General features: G+C 40.3%; 1 protein-coding gene across 1 annotated transcript in view; it reads left to right on the top strand.

The window, feature by feature from the left end:
• Positions 1–26,714, top strand: part of ncapg2 (non-SMC condensin II complex, subunit G2) — a 119,179-nt gene that overhangs the window by 33,720 nt on the left and 58,745 nt on the right. Inside the window, exons 8-13 of the mRNA XM_059971319.1 lie at positions 663–732; positions 8,605–8,691; positions 16,105–16,197; positions 21,898–22,023; positions 24,151–24,330; positions 24,949–25,101. Of these exons, the coding sequence (XP_059827302.1) occupies positions 663–732; positions 8,605–8,691; positions 16,105–16,197; positions 21,898–22,023; positions 24,151–24,330; positions 24,949–25,101 (709 nt within the window). The remainder of the gene's footprint in view (positions 1–662; positions 733–8,604; positions 8,692–16,104; positions 16,198–21,897; positions 22,024–24,150; positions 24,331–24,948; positions 25,102–26,714) is intronic.

The raw sequence follows: 26,714 nt of genomic DNA, 5'->3' as shown, positions 1-26,714 counted from the left end.
CCAAGATCCTTCATCAGGACTGGAAAAATAGATTAGAAGTTAGAGTGAGAAAGGGAGGGGGAGGGGAGAAAGAAGTACAAGGTGGCTGGTGATAGGTGAAACCAGGAAGCTGATAGGCGGAAGTGACAAATGGCTGAAGGAGGTGGAATCTGATTGGAGAGGGTAGAAAACCATGGCAGGAAGGGAAGGAGGAGGAGCACCAGAGAGAGACAACGAGCAGGTAAGGAGATGAGACGAGAGAAGACTACAGGAATGAGAATGGCGCGGGGGGTGGGCGCAATTACTGGAAGTTCGAGAAATTGATGTTCGTTGATCGTTACTGAATGTTTCTGTGGTCTTCCTGCTTCTTCCCCTTTCCCTAACTATGATGCACCTTTCCCAAACTATGATACACCTTTCCCTGCCCCCTTCCTACTCTCAGTCGACAGTAGAGACCCATATCACAATCAGGTCCATCATCACTTGTATGTCAGGAAATTTGTTTTCTTTTTGCAGCAGCAGATCAGTGCAATCCATAAAATTACTATAGTACTGTGCAAAAGTCTTGGGCACCCTAGCTATATACTGCTTAAGACTTTTTCACAGTACTACTTTTACAGCATTGTTCATGTTGTCATGTATATCTTGAAATACTAAGCTTCTGATTTCATTTTTCCCTAAAGGTCCATAATGCCTTTTGTAGCTGAAGTATACTTTAGAGCTTGGAAGAAGGCATCTGGATTGTTTCTAGAGGTTAGTGTTAATGACATCACTCTCTTGTTAATCCTTGTATGTTTTTCAATTGTAATGAGAGTTTTGCATAGAGAAGAAACAAGCCTTCTCTTTTATAAATTGAGAGATGGGGCTGTGTAAATACATCTACTGATGCCTCTGGACACATCTTCAATGATGTTCCTGTAGTCATTGGGTGTTTTGGGTCTTTCAACATTATTCACCCTCCTCCATGTGACCCAGCCGGGGCTGATCAGACTCCAGCTTGTGTAAAGATGGCTAGCTACTTATGATTCCATGGCTCCCCTCTTTTGAGGGGCAGCCATCTTGAGGCCCTCTCTGCTGCATCGGTGGTACTGCAGATGGCTCTCCTCTTCCTCTCTCCCTCGATGCCCAAATTGCTGAAGGCTCCAGCTAAAGAACGTACTGCGAATCCCCTACAACCAACCTCCACTGGGAGACACCTGGCTCTCCATCCAGCCTGCTGGCAGTGGCTGACCAGTCCTGCGTACTTGGAGAGCTTCCTTTCAAAGGCCTCTTCCAAGTGATCTTCCAATGGGACTGTCAGCTCCAGCATCACCACACGCTTGGTAGACTCCAACACAAGGACAATATCTGGTCGCAGGGTGGTGGCTGCGATATGGCTGGGGAACTTCAGTTGCCTTTCGAGGTCCACCAACAGCTGCCAATTTCTTGCAGAGCTCAGGATGCCTGCAGATGTTCTTTTGGCGGGTATTGGCTGCTCTCCAGCTCTGACAAAGGCAATGGCCTGCTTAGAGGGTCATGACACAGCCTTGCCTCTGCTTCCTGAACAGCTTCCTCTGCCCTCCACTTCCTGCCAGTCCTCAACTGGCTCTAGGCACCTTCAGATCTCTTGAGTTCCAGTACCGTACCACTTCTCTGGCTCTTGTTACCTTGAATTTCTCCTCCAAGGATTTGAAGGGCAGTTGCAGTTTGTTGTGTCCATAGAGTGTGATGCTGATCAGGCTTTTTGGCAGCCCCAGCCATCTCCTGAGGTACTTGCTGATCCTCCTCTCTAAGGTTTCGACTGTCGAGATCGGAACTGCATAGACGAGGAGGGGCCACAGGATTCTGGGAAGAATACCATGCTGATATACCCAGGCTTTGAACTTCCAAGATAGGCCAGACTTGTCCATGGATTTCAGCCAGCCATCTAACTTGGTGCAGGTTGCCTGAATGGATGTTGTGTCACTTAGAGAACTGTCAAAAACCTTACCTAAGCTCTTGACTGGTTTTTCTGTGATGGTTGGGAATGCTGTGCCTGCGATGCTGAACCAGAACTTGTTCTTCACCTTCTCTTTCCTCAGCACCATAGATCTTGATTTGGCTAGCTTGAAATGTATCTGGGCCCACTCCACTAGCTTTTCGAGCCCCTGCAGAATCCACCGGCAGCCTGGGACTGATTCTGTGGTGATTGTGAGGTCAACCATGAATGTCCTGATGGGTGGTTACCGTTGAGCGGAATTCATTCTGGACCCTGTACACTCTGGTTCAGCAGACTTAGTGAACATGTTCATGGCTAGGGAGAACAGCGTCATTGAGATAGTGCACCCTGTCGTGATGCGGATCTCCACCTTGTGCCAGCTTGATGTAATTGCTCCTGAAGAGACCCTCATCCTGAAGTTGCTGTAATAATCAGCGATAAGGTCTCTGATTCTGCTAGGGACGTGATGTTTGGTCAGTGTGAGCTGTACCAGCTTGTGCGGAATGGAGCCATATGCATTTGCCAGATCGAGCCACAATGCTGACAGGTTGCCCGTGTTCTCTCTGGCCTCTCTGATGAGCTGTGTCACCACACCGGTGTGCCCCAGACAGCCCAGCATTCCTGAAATGCCACCCTTCTGGACTGATGTATCGATATAGGTGTTCTTTGCTAGGTAGGTGCACAAGACTCAGGTGCAGTCCCTTGAAAGTTTATGGGGATTATTCTCCTCTTGGAATCATTTAGAAATGAAAATGTACAAATTACCTCAATCAACCAGACAAAATAACCTCAAAATAATAGTACCTTGTGAATCAGCTGGACTTTCTTTCCTTTCCATCTGTAATAGATTCTTCTAATTGAATGGATCGGAATGTTTATGTAACCTCTTCATTTTTATGTACAGCTTGCATCATATTGCTAATCAGGGAAAAAAGTGGAAAGTACTACAAAAGAGAATAGGTTTAGATCAGTCAATTTGTTTTTAAAGATTAAAATCTATTGTAAATACGGAAATTGAGTTATCTTGCATTTAACTGACTTGTAGAATGAGTTGAAAATGTTGAATACTTTAGTTTGTTCCTATGTTTCCTATTGTTACTAAAGATTACAGTTCATTTTTCATACTCCATTTTATGAAATTAAATCATTGGCTGCTACATGGTCACTGATCATTTGAATTATTGTTTTATTTTGTAAAGTTGATAGAAAAAGACAGTCAGAAACCACAAGGGATATTGGTCTGTAAATTTAAAAGATTTGGCCCAATGAATCAAAATGGAATGACAACAGAATTTAATAGAGTGAGGTAGGAAATGTGGAACTTCAGCATGTTAACAAACTATTATTAATTTTTTTTTAAATGCTGGAATTATTCTGCAGGTTAAGAAGTAGATTAACTCTTTTCTCTCCATTCTTGCTGGAAAACAAATCTTCTACTGAGTCTCAGTTCTCTTGCAGATTGTACCAGGTTTTCCTCCAGGATTTCTCTGTATTTTGCTGCATTCATTTTACCCTGTACTTTCACAAGCAGTGAAACATCCCCACAGTATGATGCAGCCACCACCATGCTTCATGGTAGGTATGGTGTGTTTTTGATGATGTGTGGTGTTTGGCTTTGGCCAAACATAGTGTTTAGTCTGATGGCCAAAAAGCTCAATTTTGGTCTCATCAGACAATAGAACCTTCCTCCAGCTGACTTCAGAATCTCCCACATGCCTTCTGGCAAACTGTAGCTGAGATCCCATAGAACTATAGAACATTACAGCACAGAAACAGGCAATTCGGCCCTTCTTGGCTGTGCTGAACCGTTTTAATGCCTAATGCCACTGACCTGCACCTGTCCCTCCATACCCCTCTCATCCATGTACCTGTCCCAAGTTTTTCTTAAATGTTAGAAGTGAGCCCACATTCACCACTTCATCTGGCAGCTCATTCCACACTCCCACCAATTTCTGTGTGAAGAAGCCCCGCCCTAATGTTCCCTTTAAACATTTCCCCCTTCACTCTTAATCCATGTCCTCTGTTTTTTTTTTCTCCCCCACCTTCAGTGGAAAAAACCTGTTTGCATTCACTCTTCTCTGTAACTCAGTTTCTCAAGTCCTGGCAACATCCTTGTAAATCTTCTCTGCACTCTTTCAACCTTATTAACATCCTTCCTGTAATTATGTGACCAAAACTGCTCACAATACTCCAAATTTGCCCTCACCAATGTCTTATACAACCTCACCATAACATTTCAACTCTTATACTCAGTACTTTGATTTATAAAGGCCAATGTACCAAAAGCTCTCTTTACGACCCTATCTACCTGGGACGCCACTTTTACGGAATTATGTATCTGTATTCCCAGATCCCTCTGTTCTACTGCACTCCTCAGTGTCCTACCATTTATCTTGTATGTTCTACTTTGGTTTGTCCTTCCAAAGTGCATACCTCACACGTCAGCAGTAAATTCCATCTGCCATTTTTCAGCCCATTTTTCCAGCTGATCCAAGTCCTCCTGCAAGCTTTGAAAACCTTCCTCTCTGCCCACTACACCTCCAATCTTTGTATCATCAGCAAATTTGCTGATTCAATTTACCACATTATCATCCAGATCATTGATATAGTTGACAAATAACAATGGACCCAGCACTGATCCCTGTGGCACACCACTAGTCACAGGCTTCCACTCAGAGAAGCAATCCTCCACTACCACTTTCTGGCTTCTCTCATTGAGCCAATGTCTAATCCAATTTACTACCTCTCCATGTATACCTAGCGACTGAATCTTCCTAACTAACCTCTCATGCGGGACTTTGTCAAACGCCTTACTGAAGTCCATGTAGACAACATCCACTGCCTTCCCTTAACCCACTTTCCTGGTAACTTCCTCGAAAAACTCTAATAGATTGGTTAAACATGACCTACCATGCACAAAGCCATGTTGACTCTCTCTAATAAGTCCCTGTCTATCCAAATGCTTGTAGATCCTATCTCTTAGTACTCCTTGCAATAATTTACCTACCACCGATGTCAAACTTACTGGCCTATAATTTCCCGGATTACTTTTAGAGCCTTTTTTAAACAACGGAACACCATGAGCTGTCCTCCAATCCTCAGGCACCTCACCCATAGATACTGACATTTTAAATATATCTGCCAGGGCCCCTGCAATTTCAAAACTAGTCTCCTTCAAGGTCTGAAGGAATTTATCTACTTTGTTTTTCCTCAAGATGGCAAGCACCTCCTCCTCTTCAATCTATATAGGTTCCATGACCTCACTACTTGTTTACCTTATTTTCAATGACTCCTTGCTGGTTTCTAGTACAGATGCAAAAAACCCATTTAACATCTGCCCCATTTCTTTTGGTTCCATACATAGCCGACCACTCTGATCTTCAAGAGGAATAATTTTATCCCTTACTATCTTTTTGCTCTTAATATACTTGTAAAAGCTCTTTGGATTATCCTTCACCTTGACTGCCAAAGCAACCTCATGTTTTCTTTTAGCCATCCTGATTTCTTTATTGTATTTTTTTGCGCTTTTTATACTCCTCAAGCTCCTTATTTGCTCCCTGTTGCCTATACATGTTATACATCTCTCTCTCTCCTTCTTTATCAGAGTTCCAATATCCCTTGAGAACCAGGGTTCCTTATTCGTGTTCACTTTGCCTTTAATCCTGACAGGAACTTGCAAACTGCACTCTCAAAATTTCTGCTTTGAAGGTCTCCCACTTACCAATCACATCCTTGCCAGAGAACAACCTGTCCCAATGCACTCTTTTTAGATCCTTTCTCATTTCTTCAAATTTGACCTTTTTCCAGTTTTGAACTTCAACCCAAGGAACAGATCTATCTTTATCCATGATCAAGTTGAAACTAATAGTGTTAAGATCACTGGAACCAATGTGTTCCCCTGCACACACTTCTGTCACCTGTCCTAATTCGTTTCCTAATAGGAGATCTAATATTGCATCCTCTCTAGTTGGTACCTCTATATATTGATTTAGAAAACTTTCCTAAACACAATTTACAAACTCTAACCCGTCTAGACCCTTTACAGTATGGGAGTCCCAATCAATTTGTGGAAAATTACAAAATCCCCTACAATTACAACTTTATGTTTCCTGCAGTTGCCTGCTATCCCTTGACAGATTTGCTCCTCCAATTCACGCAACTATTGTGTGGTCTATAATACAACCCCATTAATGTGGTCACACCTGTCCTGTTTCTCAGCTCCACCCATATGGCCTCGGTAGACAAGCCCTCCAATCTGTCCTGCCTGAGCACTGCTGTAACAATTTCCCTGACTGGCAATGCCACCTCCCCCACCCTTTATCTCTCTGCCTCAATCATGTCTGAAACATCTAAACCCTGGAACATCAAGCTGCCAGTCCTGCCCCTCCTGTAGCCAAGTTTCACTAATGGCTACAATATCATAATTCCATGTGTCAATCCATGGCCTCAGCTCGTCTGACTTCCCCACAATACTCCTCGCATTGAAATACACACACCTCAGAAGATTTTTACCACCACACACAAACCTATTTATGACTTTGCATGAACTTTTAACATAATTTATTTTCAGTCCTGCTCCACTATCTGCTTTGTCACTCTATTTCCCACCCCCCTGCAAATCTAGTCTAAACCCTCCCTAGTAGCACTAACAAACCTCCCTGCAAGGATATTGGTCCCCCTGTAGTTCAGGTGTAACCCGTCTCTCTTGTACAGGTCCCACCTGCCCAGAAGAAGTCCCAATGATCCTGAAATCTGAAACCCTGCCCCCTACACCAGTTCCTCAGCCACGTGTTCATCCGCCAGAGCATCCTACTCTTACCCTCACTGGCGTGTGGCACAGGTAGCAATCCTGAGATTATCACCCTCGAGGTCCTGCTTTTTAACTTCCTACCAAGCTCTCTATACTCACTCTTCAGAACCTCCTCACTCTTTCTTCCTATGTCATTGGTACCGATGTGTACCATGAATTCAGGCTGATCACCCTCCCACTTCAGAATGCTGTGCATGCGATCAGAGACATCCCTGACCCTGGCACCCAGGAGGCAACAAACCATCCAGGAGTCTCTGTCACAGCCACAGAACCTCCTGTCTGTACCTCTGACTATCAAGTCCCCTATCACTTCTGCTCTCCTCTTCTTCCACCCTCCCTTCTGCACTGCAGAACCAGACTTAGTGCCAGAGAGCCGGCTGTCACAGCTTCTCCCAGGTAAGTCATTCCCCCTCCCCAAAAGTATCCAAATCGGTATAGGGGATTGGCCACAGAGGAACCCTGCTCTGCTTGCCCTTTTCCCTTTCCTTGCCTAACAGTAACCCAATTACCTGTGCGCTGCTCCTTTGGCGTAACTACCTCCCTAAAACTACTATCTATAAACTCCTCATTTTCCTGAATGATCTGGAGGTCATCCAGCTCCTGCTCCAGTTCCCTAATGCAGTTTGTTAGGAGCTGCAGCTGGATGCACTTCTTGCAGGTGTCGTCAGGGACACCGGAGGTCTCCCTGACCTCCCACTTTCTGCAAGAGGAGCATTCCAACATACTACCTGGCATTCTCTCTATTCTGAACAAATAGAAACAAAACTTACCAGAACCTACCCTCGCCTCTGCCTGTTCACGCTGAGGCCTGTTGAGCCAAAGCCACTCTGCTCCCTCTCTCTCTGCTGCCCACTGGATATGGTGGTCGCCTTTTTAAACCTTTGGCACTCTACTGGCTGACATCATGCACCTGCACAGTTTAGCCTCTTTTCTCCGAGCAGTGGGAGAAAAAAATGGCTTCTCTCAGAGATTCCTTATTCCTTCACTCTCAGCTTCTAGCTCCAATTTAAAAAAGACCGTTGAAAATTCCTCTCCTTTTTAAACCTTTGGTGCTTTACTGGCTCACATGAGGTTTTCTCAACAGTGGTTTTCTCTTTGCCACTCTCCCATAAAACTGTGACTGACAAAGTACCCGACCAGCAGTTGTATGCACGGTCTCCCTCAAATCAGCCACTGAAGCTTGTAAGTCCTTCATAGTTGTCATAGGTCTCTTGGCTTCCCTCACTAATCCCCTTCTTGTACTGTCACTCAGTTCTTGAGGACGGCCTGCTGTAGGCAGATTTACATCTGTGCCGTATTTTTTCCATTTCCTGATGATTGACTTAACTGTACTTAAAGGGATATTCAGTGAACTGGAAATTTTCTTGTATCCATCTCCTGGCTTGTGGTTTTCAATAATCTTTCCGTGGAGTTGCTTAGAGTATTCTTTTCGCTTCATGCCAGGATACTGACTCACCATCGGTTGGACCTTCCAGTTGGCGAGTGTATTTTTACTAAATTCAATTTAAATACCTCAACTGCACGCAGGTCTGAGAAAATAAATCTCCATTTAATTAATTATGTGACTTATAAAATCAATTGGCTGCATCAGTGATGTGCCATTTTAAAGGGGAGGTGGTGAATATTTATGCAGTCAATTACTTCCTTTTATATTTGTGATTAATTTAGATCACTTTGTAGAAATCTGTTTTCACTTTGACACAAGAGTATTTTTCTGTTGATCATTGATTAAATCACTGTTAATCAATGTTGCAAAATAGTAAAACATGAAAACTTTGGGGAGGTAAATACTTCTTGTAGGCACTGTAAAAGGGACATATTAGTATATTAAATACCTCTAGTGCATTTTCTCTTTCAGACTATTGAAAACTGCTGTATCCAGGATTTTATGCATCATGGAGTTCATCTTCCTCGGAATTCTCCAGTTCATTCTAAAGTGCGAGAGGTGTGTTTAATTTTAAAACACTTCATTTAAGATAAGGTTGCACAGTTGGTACTTTGTAACTGAGCAATTATTAATATATCCAGTTATTGTGAAAAAAGTAATTTACTTTGTTGTCCCCTTTAATGTTTTCCTCCTTTAAAAAAAATCCAGTTCTGAAGCCTTAATTTCCTAACAAAATCACATACCTATCAGATTGAGACTTGTTTTTATTTTTACACAATCTTTCTTTTTTTAATATGAATTTAGTTTATTTCTCATGTTGCCAGATCACAATGTATAAAATAAGTTTCAAAAGAAATGCATTTGGAAAAAAGCATACATTACGTGAATAGTTTGGACATTATGGTGTAGTTGTTTCTTCTTTGAATTTTGTATGTAAATCAAGATCAGATTTATTATCACTGACATATGTTGTGAAATTTGTTGTTATGCGGCAGCAGTACTGTGTAATACATAATAATATACCATAAATACAAATAAGAAATATATAAAAAAAAGTCAGAAAGAAAAGAGAAAAAGTCATAAATCTTGCAGTTTTTCATTGCTTTGGGTATATGGAATTGTTTAAATATGAGTTTGTCCTTTTGGGAGAGTGATTACATGATTTTTTTTTCAGAGATTCCCAAGTTTTTAGTACTTTCTTCCTTAATGGGCAGTGGAAGCAAGGTCCTTGAATATCAATATAACCAAAATTTACAGGTATTAATAAACAAAGAAGTATGAACAAAGAAGTGAAACATTGCTAGGGTGGACCAGAATGAGGATGTTCAGATCTGCAAAAATCTTATTAAATAGCAGAGCAGGCTTGAGGGTCCAAGCAGCATATTCCTGCCTCTGGATCATTTTTATGTTGTTCGGCTTTAATGTGTGTTTCCCGAATGTGAATTGGGCATAAAGCAATTGATGAATTGGGAAACACTATTTGTATTTTGCAGGCTGAATCAGTTATAATGTGATTTTGATCATGAACTAAAAAAACACAGTTAACTTGGGAACTGAGAAGTAGAAAAATTGCTGTTTTGAGGTAAAACAATCTGGGGGTGTGGGTGGGTTATTAGTAAATAGTATTATTATTAAGTGATATAACTCCCCATACCATTATTTGAAGAGCATAAGCTGGTGGTTTCACTTTAGGAGACCTTTTTAAATTGACAAGTACAAACCCCATTTCCAGAAAAGTTGGGATATTTTCCGAAATGCAATAAAAACAAAAATCTGTGATATGTTAATTTACGTGAACCTTTATTTAACTGACAAAACTACAAAGAAAAGATTTTCAATAGTTTTACTGACCAACTTAATTGTATTTTGTAAATATACACAAATTTAGAATTTGAGGCTGCAACATACTCAACAAAAGTTGGGACAGAGGCATGTTTACCATTGTGTTACATCATCTTTCCTTTTAATAACACTTTTTAATCATTTTGGAACTGAGGATACTAATTGTAGTAGATTTGCAATTGGAAATTTTGTCCATTCTTGCTTGATATAAAACTTCAGCTACTCAACAGTCCATGGTCTCCGTTGTCTGATTTTCCTCTTCATCATGCACCATACATTTTCAATAGGTGATAGATCTGGACTGGCAGCAGGCCAGTCAAGCACACACTGTGTCTACAAAGCCATGCTGTTGTTACCTGTGCAGAATGTGGTCTGGCATTGTCCTGCTGAAATAAGCATGGACGTCCCGGGAAGAGACGTCGCCTTGATAGCAACATATGTCTCTCTAAAATCCTAATATAAGCCTCAGAGTCAATGGTACCTTCACATACATGCAACTCACCCATGCCGTGGGCACTGATGCACCCCCATACCATCACAGATGCTGGCTTTTGCACCTTTCACTGATAACAATCAGGATGGTCGTTTTCATCTTTGGCTCTGAGAACTCGAAGCCCGTTTTCTCTGAAAACTAGCTGAAATGTGGACTCATCTGACCACAGCACAGGGTTCCACAGTCTTTCAGTCCATCTGAGATGAGCACGGGCCCAGAGAACTCGCCGACGTTTCTGCATAGAGTTGATGTATGGCTTCCTCCTTGCGTAATACAGTTTCAAGTTGCATTTCTGGATGCAGCGACGGACTGTGTTAAGTGACAATGGTTTTCCGAAGTACTCCCGAGCCTATTTGGCTATAATTGCCACAGTAGCATGACAGTTTCTTAGGCAGTGCCGCCTGAGGGCTCGAAGATCACGCGCATTCAACAGTGGTTTCTGACCTTGCCCTTTACACACTGAGATGTCTCTGAATTCTCTGAATCTTTTCACAATATTATGTACTGTAGTTGTTGAAAGACCTAAATTCTCTGCAATCTTGCGTTGGGAAATGTTCCTTTTGAACTGACTAACAATTCTCTCACGAATTTTGGCACAAAGGGGTGAGCCACGACCCATCCTTACTTGCAAAGACTGAGCCTTTGATGGACACTACTTTTGTATGCAGTCATGATACCTCACCTGCTACCAATTAGCCTGCTTAATGTGGAGTCTTCCAAACCGGTGTTACTTGAATATTCTGTGCACTTTTCATCTTATTTTAACTCTGTCCCAACTTTTGTTGAGTGTTGCAGCCATCAAATTCTAAATTTGTGTATATTTGCAAAATACAATTAAGTTGCTCCGTAAAACTATTGAAAATCTTTTCTTTGTACTTTTGTCAGTTAAATAAAGGTTCACATGAACGAACATATCACGGATTTTTGTTTTTATTGCATTTTGGAAAATATCCCAACTTTTCTGGAAATGGGGTTTGTGATTGCTTATATTGATACTTGTGCAAGGATTCTTTATTAAGCAATGTAACATACATTAGTATTTTAACTTGCAATGAAATAAACTTATCGCTATTAAAAGCTTTATTTCTGAACATACTGCAGGAAATGATGGTGGTGGAGGCTAAAACATTAGGGATATTTAAGGGCCTCTTGGACAGGCACATGGATGAAAGAAAAATGGAGGGTTATGGGGTAGTGTGGGTTTAGTACTTTTTTTTAAGGATTATATGGATCAACACAACATGGAGGGCTGAAGGGCCTGTACTGTGCTGTAGTGTTCTATGGTTGGAAAATAACTTCATTAATGAGAGGTGAAACCGTCTGCACCCAACCATCTTTCTCCCTGTAGACACACCTGTGTTTATAATAGAAAGTCCTTTAATATGAGGCTGGAACGACTGGGTACAGGCCAAATGGAGGTTGTGAGGCCCAGGCCTGAGAGGATATCAAGGCGGCAGGGCCCAGGTCCAACAGTGAGGAACGAGCCAAGGTGTGGTTAATTTAAGTGCTGGGTCAGATTGAAAAGGTCAGGGTGTCTGGGCTGGAGGTAAGGGATGAGCTGGTGTTCATCTCGCTGCTCGGCAAGGTTTCTTCGTCTCTGCTGAACTGAGGCTGTGGCCTGTAACTAATGGGCTCTTGGGTCAGCTGCGATTGGCTTCATGGCTATGAACTCTCAAATGTAAACTTCAGTTCTGAGTGTTAATTTATCTACTTATTATTGTTTGCACAATTTGTGTTTTTTTTTCACATTGGGTGTTTAATGATCTTTTTAATGAATTCTTTGTTTTGTATCTACCTGTAAGGGGACAAGTCTCCAGGTTGTATATCTGTATATAGTACAGATACTTTGATAGTAAATGTACTTTGAACGTTGAGGTTTCTTAAGAATACAACTATTGCATTATAGCAGAACTACCTTTATAATGTGTCTTTATTACAAAGCTAAAGGCCTTGCTTATGATATATGGTCTTGTAGGTAATTCAAATAGAAAATTTCCTTTAATTTAAAAGAGTTGGGTTGTGTATGCAAAATTTTGGAAGTTAGGAATGTGCTTAAAAAAGAGAACCTCAAAGGTATAAACCTAGATTACCAATACCATATGCTACTGAAATAAACGTGGCAGGAGAAATGATGTATGAGTAAGAGCTTTGGATGCCTTAGGAACTGGGGCCATTTCTGTAGGAGGTGGGATCTCCGTGGAAGTAAGACCAATAACTTCATGGGTTGGGGTTTTAAACCAGCTTGGCAGAGGGATGAAGCACAAGGAAAGAACCCAATAGAAGAAAAGCTAAGCTTGAAATAGAAGATAGGGTTTCAAGTGAAAGGATGTTTAGAAAGAGAAAAATGAAAGGAGTAACAAAATTGCAGAATAACAATAACCAAAGTGCATCAGGGAGAGGGCACCAAAAAACCGAGTAAAACAAAATGCTAAGATAAAATAAAAACTAGAGACTCGTTTTCTGAGTGCATAAACCATTCATAATAAAATGATGCATAAAATAAACTCCTGGAAAAACTCAGCAGGTCAAACAGCATCTATGGACGCAAAAGGATGCATCAAGATTGAGTATACAGTAGATATAGAAAAAAGTTGTCCAGTGTATTAAACAGATGAAAAAATGTACTAGTTGGTGATGGGTAGAAACATTTAAGACAGCAATGAGGTAATCCAGATAGAGATGTGGAGGGAGGGGGAAAGGTGGGTTCAGTTTGACCAGGATAGGAAAGATGAACCAAAGAAGAAACCCAGCTCGACGGTTATGTGGTTGATTTCCATTCATGATTTCCTGCATTCATTGTGTCCCCATTCATAACAATGTACCTTCATAGTAAGGTAATTTGACTATCTTTTAAGATACATGGTGTAAGTTGGTCGAGGTTGGGAATTGAATATGCAGGGATTTTTGATGTTTCAAAAAGAAAGCAAGATTGGAGAGGGAAGTGGGGTAATTTTGTTAAAGGATGAGTTCACTATAGCGTTGAGGAAAAATTTGGCTTGGTAGCTCTGCTTGAGTAGAGATGAGAAATAATGAATCACTGATGGGACAAGCTGTACTGTAGAAGGGTATAAATAAAGAAATAATGGGGCATGGCAAATTTCAATAAGGCATTTTAGTCTAGGAAAATAGATTAAAGGGCAAGATTGTTGCTAGTGACATATAAGAGTATGTTTTGTAAATTTAAGTAAAGGTATGTTTTAATAAGAACAAATGGCAGCATGGCAGGTATGAACCTTGCATGGCTAACTAAAGTCAAATTGAAAGGAAAGGCACACAATGTTGTGAATTTTAGTGTTAGGCCAGAGAACAGGGAAATCTTTAAAAATCAACAACAGTTCCTATAACTATAAAGAGAGAAAATAAATTATGAGAGTAAATTGGAAAAAATACAAAACAGGAATGTTTCCATAGGTGTATTAAAAGTAAACATTAATGTCTTGGAGAATGAATCTAGAGAATTAAGTGGTCAATAGAGAATTGTTAGAAATTCAAAATAATTATCTTGAATTAGTTTTTTTGGTAGAAGATGTTTCACCTTGCAAACCTCCTTTTCTCAAAGCTCCACTCTGAAAACCACTAAAACCAAAATTTCACATCTTCCCACAGGGAGTTAATCTAATCACTTATTCCAGTATCTCCCCCCCCCCCCCCCCACCATCCCACCATTACCTCGTTCACTGCAAAGCACTGTGATTACTTTAAACAACTTTTAAAAATGCTGTTCACTTTGTAAATACATGTACGGTAGGTATTTGTGCATATTTTATTTCATATCCATACTTTAACCCCTTTTATTTTAATATAATTTGTTAATCTTTAGAATTGTTGAGTGTTGATTTTTGTTGCATGCCACACTACCACACCATTGCAAATTCCTAATACATGTAAGTGTATAAAGTGAACAAAGTTGATCCTTGGTCCTTAAATAAAATCCCACTAATGAGAAATAATCATGGACCACTGAGAGGGAGGAACTTGAGAGAGCCTCTACAACTAGAAATAAAATACTAGACTAACTAATAGGGTGAAAGGCTTGCTTGTATCTCAAGATTTTAAAGGAATTGGCTATAAAGATGATGTGTACACTGTATTTTGGTTAAAATTTACTGAATTTCCCAGATTCTCAGCACTTTCGAGAGGATTGGGAATCTAATTATGTAAATAAGCAAATTGTGTAAATAGATTAAAACTACAAAATGTGTTACAAAGGTGTCCATGGATTCTATTGCAGAAGAATTGGCGTACAGGCTGAAAATAATTAAGTGATTAATGCTGAAGGATCTCGGCCCAAAATGTTGATGGTACTCTCTTCCATAGATGGTGCCTGGCCTGTTGAATTGTTCCAGCATTTGTGTGTGTTTCTCTGATTACCAGCATCTGCAGGTTTTCTCTCGCAAAAGATTAATGGAGTGTCTTTATTGCAAGGGAGGTGGAGAATAAAGACGGTGAACTTTATTTGCCCTATACATTTATATGTATTGGTAATTTGCTGTAGTGTGTGGCATGCAACAAAAGCACCAACATTCAACAATGACAAAGAATACAGAATGATATAGAATGTAAAGTTAGAGGTCAAAGAATGGATATGGAAAAATGTGCATAAACACAAATACCAGCATGTACTATATTGATAATGTAAACAACGTTATAATAAGTGGTTGAACTGTTTACAGTACAGTAGGGGGAGGATATAAATAGAGGTGCAGGGAGCTAACTAGAATGTTTGATTAAATTCACTGCCTCGGGGAAGAAACTTTTAAAATATGTGAAGTTTTTGTTTTACTAGTCTTACAGTGTTTTCTAGAAAGGAGCTTTTTGAAAAGACAGTTTTTAGGGAGGGTAGTGTCTGCAATAATTTGATGCAACCTAACATTACATTGGTGAAATTGTGCCCAGAATACTGTCAGTACCTTCAGTCTCCATATCTTTGAAAAAATATGCCTGCATTGACAGTGTAGAGGTGGTTCATTAGGTTGATTCCTGGATGAAGAGGTTCAAGTAGGAAGAAAGGTTGAGCAGAATGGGCCTATATTCAGCTTAAAAGAATGATGTATAATCATGAAATAATGGGAATGACAGGATGGATGGCTGAGAAAATGAACTGGGGGATGAGGTAATATTTATTCTCTCAAAGAGCGCTGACTCCTTGGAGTACATTCCCCAGAGGACTATGGAGGTGGAGTTATTGAATATGTTCATGACGGAGACTTGCACTCAAACGCCTATGTGGAGTGAGTGGGAAAATGACATTGACACTAAGGTTGGATCAACCATGATTTTATAGAATGACAGAGCAGGCTTGAGAAATGAGTTAATCTACTCCTTTCTTTTGAATTTTAACATGATTTTTAGGAGGTGTTTTGTCATAAAATCCTTGTGGCATATTTTTCAGATTTTGATTTTTATGTTGTCATTTGTAACTGCAGATATTTGATTTGAATTTTGGACTACCAAGTGAATACTGCAGAATGCTATGCCTGAATGATCAAACTTAAACTTCCCTTCAGCTGTTTATTGAAGGAGGTGGACTCTTGGTTCCTGAAGCTGGCAGCTGTACAGAATTTTCCTTTGTTGAGAGAATTGCAGAAATAAAGCTTAAACAATAACAGTTGCTAACGTGTAAATTTTTTTTGCAGTTGCTAAGCTATTTTCATCAGCAAAAACTGCGCCAGGGAGTTGATGAAATGCTGCATCGCCTGTACCAGCCTATTCTGTGGCGGGGGCTCAAGGTACTATTTTGATTTTTGTTAAAGTAATTTTGACTTTATCTGTCTACATTTTTTTAAAATTTGGAGATACAGCACGGAGCAGGCCCTTCTGGCCGAATGACCTGCGCAAGGACCACTTAACCTACCAACTGGTATGTTTTTGGACTGTGGGAGGAAACCAGAGCACCTGGAAGAATGCCAAGTGCTCACAAGAAGGATATACAGACTTCTTTCAGAGGATGCTGAAATTGAACTCCGAATTCTGACTCCACAAACTGTAATAGTGACACTATGCTAGTGTGGCTGTCTTAATGTCTGAATTAACCATTTTAGCAAAAATGAACCATTTTGAATACTTTCATGAGGTAATGCAAAGTTGTTTAAAGGACCAGGACCACTAGGATCTATTAACCAAGTTATTCATTGTAATAATATTAAATCCAAATTTAAACACCCCACACAGTGAGTTTCTTCCATGGCTGGAATATATAAGTTTTGTATATACAATAATTATATTTCTTCAATTATTCCATGTTTAAAGCCATCTGTTAAATGGAGCTGATATCACAACTGCTACTTAATAATAATTAGCCAATAATACATACAGTAGTAGAATTAGGCCATTCAACCCATCAAGATTGTTCTGCCATTCCATCAGGGCAGATTCATTATCCCTCTCAATTCCATCCCTCTGCTTTCTGACTGCTTGACTAATAAGCAACTCATCAAACTCCCCTTTAAATATCCTCAATGAGTTGGCCTCCGCAGCCACCTGTGGCAATAAATTCCACAGATTCATGCAACACACATACAATGCTGGAGGAACTCAGCAGGCCAGGCAGCATCTATGTAAAAGAGTACAGTCAACGTTCCAATCCAGAACCCTTTGGCAGGACCGGGGGAGAGAAAAGCTGAGGAGTAGATTTGAAAGGTGGGGAGGGGAGGGGAGAGGGAAACATAAGGTGATAGGTAAAACCTGAAGGGGGAGGGATGAAGTAAAGAGCGGGGAAGTTGATTAGTGAAAGGGACAGAAGACCATGGGAGAAAGAAGTGTGGGAAAAGCACCAGAGGGAGACAGCGGTGAGCAAGAAGATAAGGTGAGAGAGGGAAAAGCGGATGGGAAATGGTGAAGGAGGGTGTGGGGCATTGCCAGAAGTTGGAGAAATTAATGTTCATTTCATCAGGCTGGAGGCTACCCAAATGGAATACAAGGTCTTGTTCCTCCAACCTAAGTGCCATCTCATCATGGTGGTGGAGGAGACTATGGATGGACATATCAGAATGGGAATTGGAATTAAAATGAGTGGCCACTGGGAGATCCCACTTTTTCTAGCGGATGGAGCATTGGTGCTCGGCAAAGCGGTCTCCCAATTTACGTCAGATTTCTGTCTCTGTCTCTCTGTCCCTCTCTCTCTCTCTCTCACATCCTTGTGAACCTCTTCTGGATTCTCTCCAATGACAACACATCCTTTCTGAGATACGGGGCCCAAAACTGTTGACATTACTCCAAGTACAGCCTGAGTAATGTCTTAGCATTATCTCCTTGCTTTTATCTTCTATTCCCCTTGAAATGAATGCCAACATTGCATGTGCCTTCTTTAGCATAGACTCAACCTGTAAATTAACCTTCTGGGAGTCTTGCAGGGGACTCCCTAAGTCCCTTTGCAACTCTGATGTTTGAACCTTCTCCCCATTCAGATAATAATCTGCACCATTGTTCCTTTTCGAATAATGCATTACCAGAAGTTTCTCAGCTCTGTGTTCCATCTAACACTTTTTTGCCCATTCCCATTCTTCCAATTTGTCTAAGTCCTGCTGGAATCGCATTGCTTCCTCAGAACTACCTACCTCTCCACTTGTCTTTGTATCATCCACAAACTTTGCTACAAAGCTATCAATTTCGTTATCTAAGTTGCTGACAAAGAGTGTGAAATGCAGCAGTAACAATACTGACCCCCTGTAGAACACCACTAGTCACTGGCAGCCAACTAGAAAAGGCCCCTTTTATTCCATGTAGGAGTAGAATTAGGCCATCTGGTCCATTGAGTCTGTTCTGCCATCCAATCATGGCAGATCCTTTTTTTTTAATCGCCTCCTCAACCCCAGTTCCTGGCCTTTTCCCCAATCAAGAACCTATCAATCTCTGCCTTTAACACACCCAACAACCTGGCCTCCACAGCAGCATGTGACAACAAATTCCACAAATTCACCGCCTTTTGGCTAAAGAAATTTTTCCACATCTGTCTTGAAAGGGCGCCCCTGTATCCTGAGGTTGTGGCCTCTTGTCCTAAACTCTCCCACCATGGGAAACATCCTCTCCACATCTACTCTGTCTAGGCCTTTCAGTGTTTGAAAGGTTTCAATGAGATCCCCCCTCATCCTTCTGAATTCCAGCGAGTACAGACCCAGAGCCATCAAACATTCCTCGTATGATAACCCTTTCATTCCTGGAATCATTCTTGTGAACCTCCTCTGGACCCTCTCCAATGCCAGCACATCTTTTCCAAGATGAGGGGCCCAAAACTGTTCAAAATACTCAAGGTGCGGCTTCACCAGTGCTTCATAAAACCTCAGCAACACATCTGTGCTCTTGTATTCTAGACCTCTTGAAAAGAATGCATACATGGTATTTGCCTTCCTCACCACCAACTCATCCTACACGTTAACCTTCATGATGTTCTGTACAAGGACTCCCAAGTCCCTCTGCATCTCAGATTCCTGGATTTTCTCCCTGTTTAGAAAATAGTCCATTCATTTATTTCTACTACCAAAGTGCATGACCATGCATTTTTCAACATTGTATTTCATTTCCCACTTTCTTGCCCATTCTCTTGATCTGTCTCAGTCCTTCTGCATCCAACCTGTTTCCTCAACACTACCTGCCCCCCCACCAATCTTTGTATCATCTGCGAACATGGCATTCACAGCTTCTTGCCTGTCAGTCATTCCTCTATCCATGCCAGTATCTTTCATGTAACATCATAGGATTTTATCTTATTAAGCAGCCTCATGTGTGGCACTTTATCAAGCACCTTCTGAAAATCCAAGTAAATGACATCCGCTGCCTCTCCTTTGTCCACCCTGCTTGTTACTTTCTCACAGATTTGTCAGGCAAGATGTCCCTTTACAGAAACCATGCTGACTTTGACTTATTTTATCATTAGTCTTCAAGTACCTCGAAACCTCAGCCTTAATAATAGACTAGAACACTTTCCCAATCACTGAGGTTAGGCTAACTGGCCTATAATTTCCTTTCTTTTGCTTTCCTCCCTTAAAGAGAGGAGTAACATTTGCAATCTTGCAGTCCTTTGAGACCATAGCAAAGTCAAGTGATTATTGAAAGATTATGACCAATGCATCTGTTATTTCTTCAGCAACCTGAATCAGGACTCTTTGATGCAGTCCATCTGGTCCAGGTTTGAGTTTGCCCAGCACTTTTTCCTTTGTAATATCAATGACACTCACTCTTGCTCCCTGACACTCACGGACCTCTGGCACACTGCTAGTGTCTTCCACATTGAAGACTGATGCAAATACCCATTAAGTCCAACTGCCATTTCTTTGTCCCCCATTACTCCCTCATCAATATCAGTTTCCAGTGGTCCAACATCAACTCTCACCTCCCTTTTACTTTGTATACAACTGAAAAAAGACTTTTGGTATTTTGCTTTATATTCCTCCCACAGGCTGTCAGACTGCTAAATAGCTGCTGTACTTGCCTCTGCTTTGGACACCTTTAACTTGCACTGGACACTTATAACTTGTTTTTAACTGACATGTAGCTGTTGTGTTTTACTATTTATTGTTATGTTTATTATTTAGTGTTGTGTTTGTTATGTTATGATTGCACTGCTCCTGAGAAACACTGTCTCATTCTGCCGTGCAGAGCTGATGTACGGTTAGAATGTCAGTAAAGTTTTTGAATCTTGAATCTTGAATTATTGGCTAGTCTGCCCTCATATTTCATCTTTTCCCTTCTTATAGCTTTTTAAGTTTCCTTTTGTTGGATTTTAAAAGCTTCCCAATCATCCAACTTCCCATGCACTTTTGCTGCCTTGTATGCCCTTTCCTTAGCTTTTATGCAGTCTTTAACTTCCGTTGTCAGCCACAGTTGCCTAGTCCTGCCATCTGGGAACTTCTTCCTCTGTGGGACATGTCTATCCTACGTCTTGTGAACTATTCCCAGAAACTTCAGCCATCTCTGCTCTGCTGTCATCCCTGCCGGTATCCTCCTCCAATCCAGCTGGGCAAGCTCCTCTCTGATACATGTGCTTCTCTCAAATTGCAGTATGATTTCAATCATATTATGATCACTGCCTTCTTAAGGTCCCTTTACATTAAGCTCTCTAATAAGATCTATCCAACATCCAATCTAAGATAGCCTCCCTCCCCCTCCCCCCCCCCTCGAGTAAGCTCAAGTGCAAGCTGCTCTAAAAAGCAAACTTGTAGGCGTTCAACAAATTCCATCTCTTGCGATCTGACACCAACCTGATTTTCCCAGTCCCCTTGCATATTGAAGTCCCCCATTATAATTGTGCCATTACCCTTAATTACATACCTTTTCCAGCTCCCTTTACAATCTCAACCACACATCTTGCTACTATTTGGAGGCCTATATATGATTCCCATAATGATTTTTTTTAACCTTGCAATTTCTTAACTCCACCCACAAAGATTCAACATTCTCTAACTCTGTCACCTCTTCCTAAAGCTGTAATTCCATCTCTTACCAACAGAGCCACATAACCACATATGCCTTCCTTCCTGTCCTTTTGAAACAAAATATTTGTCCTGTCAACCACTTCATGTCCCTTTGAGGTCCTGTATTGACCTCACCAGCAATCTTAAGAGTGTACAAAATTGGAAAAGAAGTAGGTAATCTTTTATCCTAGTTGGCATTAGAAGATATAACATAGTATCCACGTAGACAAAAAATGGGATATAATAAATGGTGTGTATTTCCAAGAGAATTATCATGTTTAATTAGCTTAGTTAATTCTTTGTGGTACTATTTCTCATGAGAAGAAATGGGTAGTGCAGTTTATGCAAGGTGCAAAGGCTACCTGTGATATTCTACCACATAGATGACATGTGACAGAAATTCTGGATATGAGATTTTAGAAACCATACAGCAGAATGGATTCAAAGATGCCTATCAAACAAAAAGGAAAATATCTCATTGCTGTCCAAGTGGTTCACCAGTAATGAGCTATAATGAGACAATTGTTGTTTACTGCATAGACAAATGAGTATGTCTTGGTATTTGGAGTTACGGTTTCAATCTTTTTTTGGTACCAAATTGGCTGGAATGACAGCTCAGAATGAAGTAGTGTTTGGAATAATATGAAAGGCGTTGAGTACTCTTATTAGAAACATGCAGAAGCCCCTCATGGTTATAAGGAAGGGAGAATCAAAGTTGAAAGTCAATAAATAATCTTGAAATAATGTAGTTATAGTTGACATTAGGTATAAATAGAAAACATATATGGGAAGCTAGGCTGATTTGGTCATAAGTGCCAGCAGGTTATGTGTATTCTTTGGATACAAGGAGTAGCCTGTTATGTCATTATCATTTCACTGAGAGTGAGCTTTCATTCAACGTAGCTTGGAATTATTTGGTTGTAACTAACTGCATGCAGATTTCATAATTTGCAGAGTCTGATTCATCTATGCTATTTTCTGTTATTGTTTTACATAACTTAACATTTCTTTGTTTCAAAGGCCAGAAATTCTGAAGTTCGAGCAAACACTGCAATTCTCTTTGTTGAAGCATTTCCAATCCGAGACCCCACACTAACCAATGAAGATGTAGATGTTGCAATCCAAAAGCAATTTGAGGAAATTTTTGTAAGTATATTTAATGATTTTAATCCAGATAAATCAATGTATACAATATTGGACTGTGGAACACTCTTAGTAACAATCAAATGGAAACAGCTGTAACTTTTCCCTGTCAATTATTCCTGCTGTTATCTATTTCCTTGGCAGTTCCAAAAATTGATTTGTATGGCGAAATAGGACTGGAATGATTTGGTGAGGAGGGAGGATGATTCTTTTTATGTTATATTTTAATAATTTGGATGATGGCTTTGTTGCAAAGTTTCCAGATGATATGAAGATAGGTGGAGGAGCAGGTAGATTTGAAGAAGCAAAGAGGCTACAAAAGGACTTAATCAGATTAGAGGAATGGGCAAAGAAGAGGCAGATGGAATATAGTGTCGGCAAGTGTACAGTCATGCACTTTGGTAGGAGAAGCGAAAGGGTAGACTACTTTATAAATGGAGAAAAAATACAAAAAACTGAGATGCAGGGGGACTTGGGAGTGTTTATGCAGTTTTCACTTCGCAGGTCGAGTCTGTGGTGAGGAAGGCAATTGCGATGTTAGCATTCATTTCAAGAAGACTTATAAAAGCAATGATGTAATGTTGAGACTTTATAAGACTGGTGAGACCTCACTTGGAGTATTATGAGCAGCTTTGGGCCCCTTATCTTAGAAAGGATGTGCTGAAACTGGAGAGCGTTCAAAGGAGATTCACGAAAATGATTCCAAGTTTGAGTAGCTTGTCATATGAAGAGCATTTGATGGCTATGGGCCTGTTTCATAAGAATTCAGAAGAATGAGGGATGACATAATTGAAACCTATTGAATGGTGAAAGGTCTTGTTAGAGTGGATGTGGAGAGGGTGTTTCCTATGGTGGGAGAGTCTAAGACCAGAGGACACAGCCTCAGAATAGAGGAGTGTCCTTTTACAACAGAGATGAGGAGGAATTTCTTCAGCCAGAGAGTGGTGAATCTGGAATTCTTTGCCACAGGCAGCTGTGGAGGCAGAGGTTGATAGATTTCTTGGGATTGGTCAGGGCATGAAGGGATTCAGGGAAAGGCAAGAGATTGGGGCTAAGAGGAAAAATGGATCAGCCATGATGAAATGGCAGTGCTGATTCAATGGGCCAAATGGCCTGATTCTGCTTCTGTATCTTGTGGTCTTATGGTCTATCTGAAACTTCAAACTGAAGACTATAAAAGCGTTTTTCATATGTTCCTTTTAAAAGTACACAGATGACCTTTTGCTAAAAGTATATTTAATGTGCTAAATATATTGAAATTTATTGTCATGGGCATACACACCCAGGCTATAAATGCCATAAAAATAGCCTTTGCAGCAGTACATTACAAATGTGACAAAGATAAATTAACAAAGTTAAATTAACATAAATCATGCATAACTTTCACAACAATATGATCAAAAATAAACATAATGCCATTACACAAGTTCAGAGAAATTAGAGTCTGAGGTAATATTTGTGTTTTTCAGTCATTTCAAGACCTAATATCAGTAGGTAAAATGCTTTTGCTGGACTTTGAGGTATGGGTCGACAGGCTTCTGTGTCTCCTGCCTGGTGGCAACAGCATGAGGAGGGCATGATCTTGATCATGGGGGTCCTTAATGATGGATGAGTTTTCCTGGGATCTCTCCGCTCAATGGTGGGAACAGCTGAAACCTTAATGGAAATGACTGTCCACCACCCTGTAGCCTATTGCATTCCTGTCCATTGGAGTTCCAATACCAATCCATGATGCAACCAGTCAAAATGCTTTCCACTTTACATCTATACAGGTTTGTCAGTGCCTTCGATCAAGTGCCAAATCTCCTTGAACATCGAAGAAAGTAAAGTTGTTGGTGTGCCTCCTGTATATTTACTTCTATGTTCAGTGCAAGGTTGTTGTTACGACACTGATCTCCACCCAACCGACCTCACTTTTGTGTTCTTCGCAGTGACCATCTGCGATTTTGCCAACTGCAATTTGAGGATGATGTTGAACCTACGCATAGCTTTACAGTTGTAGGTATATAGAGAGTTTAGAGCACGGTCTAGCACAGATCCCTGAGATGTGCCTGTTTAGATGATCAGTAAGTCGGAGATGATTCTTGAAGGATAAAAATATATATTAACGTGATTATATTGTTTTTGTAGAACCTTTTAGAGGATCCTCAACCCCTTGTACGGTCCACGGGTGTTCTTGGTGTTTGCAGAATTGCTGCAAAATACTGGGAGATGATACCTCCTTCCATCCTCACTGACCTCCTAACAAAAGTGCTCTGCGACCTTTCGGCTGATACAAGCTCTGCTGATGTCCGTTGTTCTGTTTTTAAGGTAACGAGGTATTTTTGTCTCAAGTTCAAGTTTAATTGTCATTCAGCTATACATAAATACCCATGAATACAGCCAAAGAAAATGTGTAACTCTGGGGCCAAGGTGCAAAACACAATACTAATAGTCATGCACAGCACAAGGCACTTATAGCACATATGAGACAGCGGTAAAATACAGCCACACAAGAAAAAAAAATAGTCTAAGTCCTTGAGTCCATGAATGTTGCAACAATCTGTAGTCGAACATGATATAGCTTGTGTTCTGCCAAGTGAACACCCAGAACAGATGGAAACTGTGCAAAGGAGCAGGCAGGATTTAAACCTGGAATCACTCGCCTCGAAGTCTGATGAAGATGCCAATACACCACCAACCTACTAATAGTTCATGTGAATCAATAGTAAAATTTTCAGGTCGTTGGCTGCTGGATTGCTTCAAACTTACAAAAAGGCATTGATCTGAAATGTCAATTTACTTGCTTTTGTGCTGCCTAACCTGAAAACTTAACAGCATTTTATTTAAGACTTGCATCATATTCAGTTTTTGTTTTGCTTTTTGTTTGCTTCGAAATCTCTATTGGAGTTGGAAAGGGATAATATGTTATGACATCCTGTTCTGCAGTGTTTACCAATTACTTTGGACAACAGAATGAGCCATCCTTTGTTGGAGCAGATTCTTCCTGGACTGAGAAACAGTCTCCATGATACCTCAGAAAAAGTACGAGTGGCTTTTGTTGATATGCTCCTTAAAGTTAAAGCTGTCAGAGCTGCAAAGGTAACATTCTGATTTTGTTCATTTTAATAATAAAACTACAACACAATGCCATTCATTTATGATAATCGAAGTGTTAAATAAAAAAACAACTTCATCAATAAATCCAAGTCAATTAATGTTCCATTCTTTGCCAACATGTTGGAAACCACGAATGTAGAATCTAATATAATAGAGACACTAGCTCCAGTTTAATTTAAATAAATATTTGTGCAGTTAGACCAAGGATGGAAGTTATTTAGTTAAGTGTAAATAGATGTTATAAAGCATAGGTGAAGCCAGTAATGTTATCAGTAGAAAATCAAGTTGCTCTCAGGCAATGTTGACTTTGGAATGTGGAAGTTTTCTTAAGAACTGATAAATTAAAAAAAAACTGGAGCTTGTATTGTCCCTCAGATTATGATGCAGTTTTTGAGGCACTGGGGCCAAATCAATATATGGTTTTAGGTTTAAGATTAGGGAGGAGTTTAAAGGTGGGGTAAACTTTCATGCAGTAGTTGATGTCTGACTAAGCTGCTAGAGGAGATGGTGGAGGCAGGATCAGTAACAACATATCAACAGCAACCTAGCAGGTACTTAAATGAGCAAGGTGTAGGTGGAGATGGAATTAATGTGCAAATGGGATTAGCATCCTGAAGAACCTAAAGAAGGGTCTTGGCCTGAAACATCGACAGTTTACTTTTGTTCCCTAGAATGCTGCCTGACCTTCTAATTCCTCCTGCATTTTGTGTGTGTTGCATTGGATTTCCAACATCTGCAGATTTTCTTGTGTTTGCAAATACTATTGTGCCTGTTTGAGATGGTGAAGATAGATGGAGGGTAGTGAAAGCTGGAGCAGCATAACTAAATTTGGATGATTATATATGATCCTGTTGAATGGTAAATAGGGTTGAGTAGCCTATTCTTACTCTTGTTTTGAATTAGAGTTGCTATTTAATGTAGAACTTTTAACAATTTTATTCATGGATCTTGACTGAGGAATATATTTTTACTCGGTCACTGGAAACTTGTGCTATAGGAAAAGCATTCTGTTCAACTTTTCTACAAGTATATTGAACCCTTTGCAAGAGTAGATTCAGTTCAACAGAAATCTTTAAAAGCTAAATTGTCTGTTGCATTTTCGGGCTTTATTTTTTCACAATTAAGTAGAGCTCTTGAAATGTCTGAGTACAAGATAGAATCAGATTTATTATCACTGATGTATAATGTGAAATATGTTGTTTTGTGACAGCAGTATAGTGCAAGACATAAAAGTCACAAAAATAAATAGTGCAAAAGAAAAAATAGTGAGGTGGTGTTCATAGACCATTCAGAAATCTGATGGCAGAAGGAAAGAAGTTCTAAAAATGTTGCATGTGGGTCTTCAGTATCCTTTACTTCCTTCCTGATGGTAGTAATGAGAAGAGGGCTTGTCTTGGATAATGAGAGTTATTAATTATGGATTTTGCTGTCTTGAGTCTCTGTGTTTTGAAGATGGGGATGTTTGTGCCCTTGATGTAGCTAGCTGAGTCTACAGTCCTCTTCCGCCTCTTTAGATGCTGTGTATTAGAGTATCCATACCAACCAGTGATGCCACTGGTCAGAATGTTCTTTAATTTACATGCCTGCTAATTTGC

The sequence above is a fragment of the Hypanus sabinus genome, chromosome 6 (assembly GCF_030144855.1).
Source record: "Hypanus sabinus isolate sHypSab1 chromosome 6, sHypSab1.hap1, whole genome shotgun sequence".
NCBI lineage: Eukaryota > Metazoa > Chordata > Chondrichthyes > Myliobatiformes > Dasyatidae > Hypanus > Hypanus sabinus.
The sequence above is the reverse complement of the archived record's forward strand: the minus strand, read 5'-3'. Positions and strand labels throughout refer to the sequence as shown.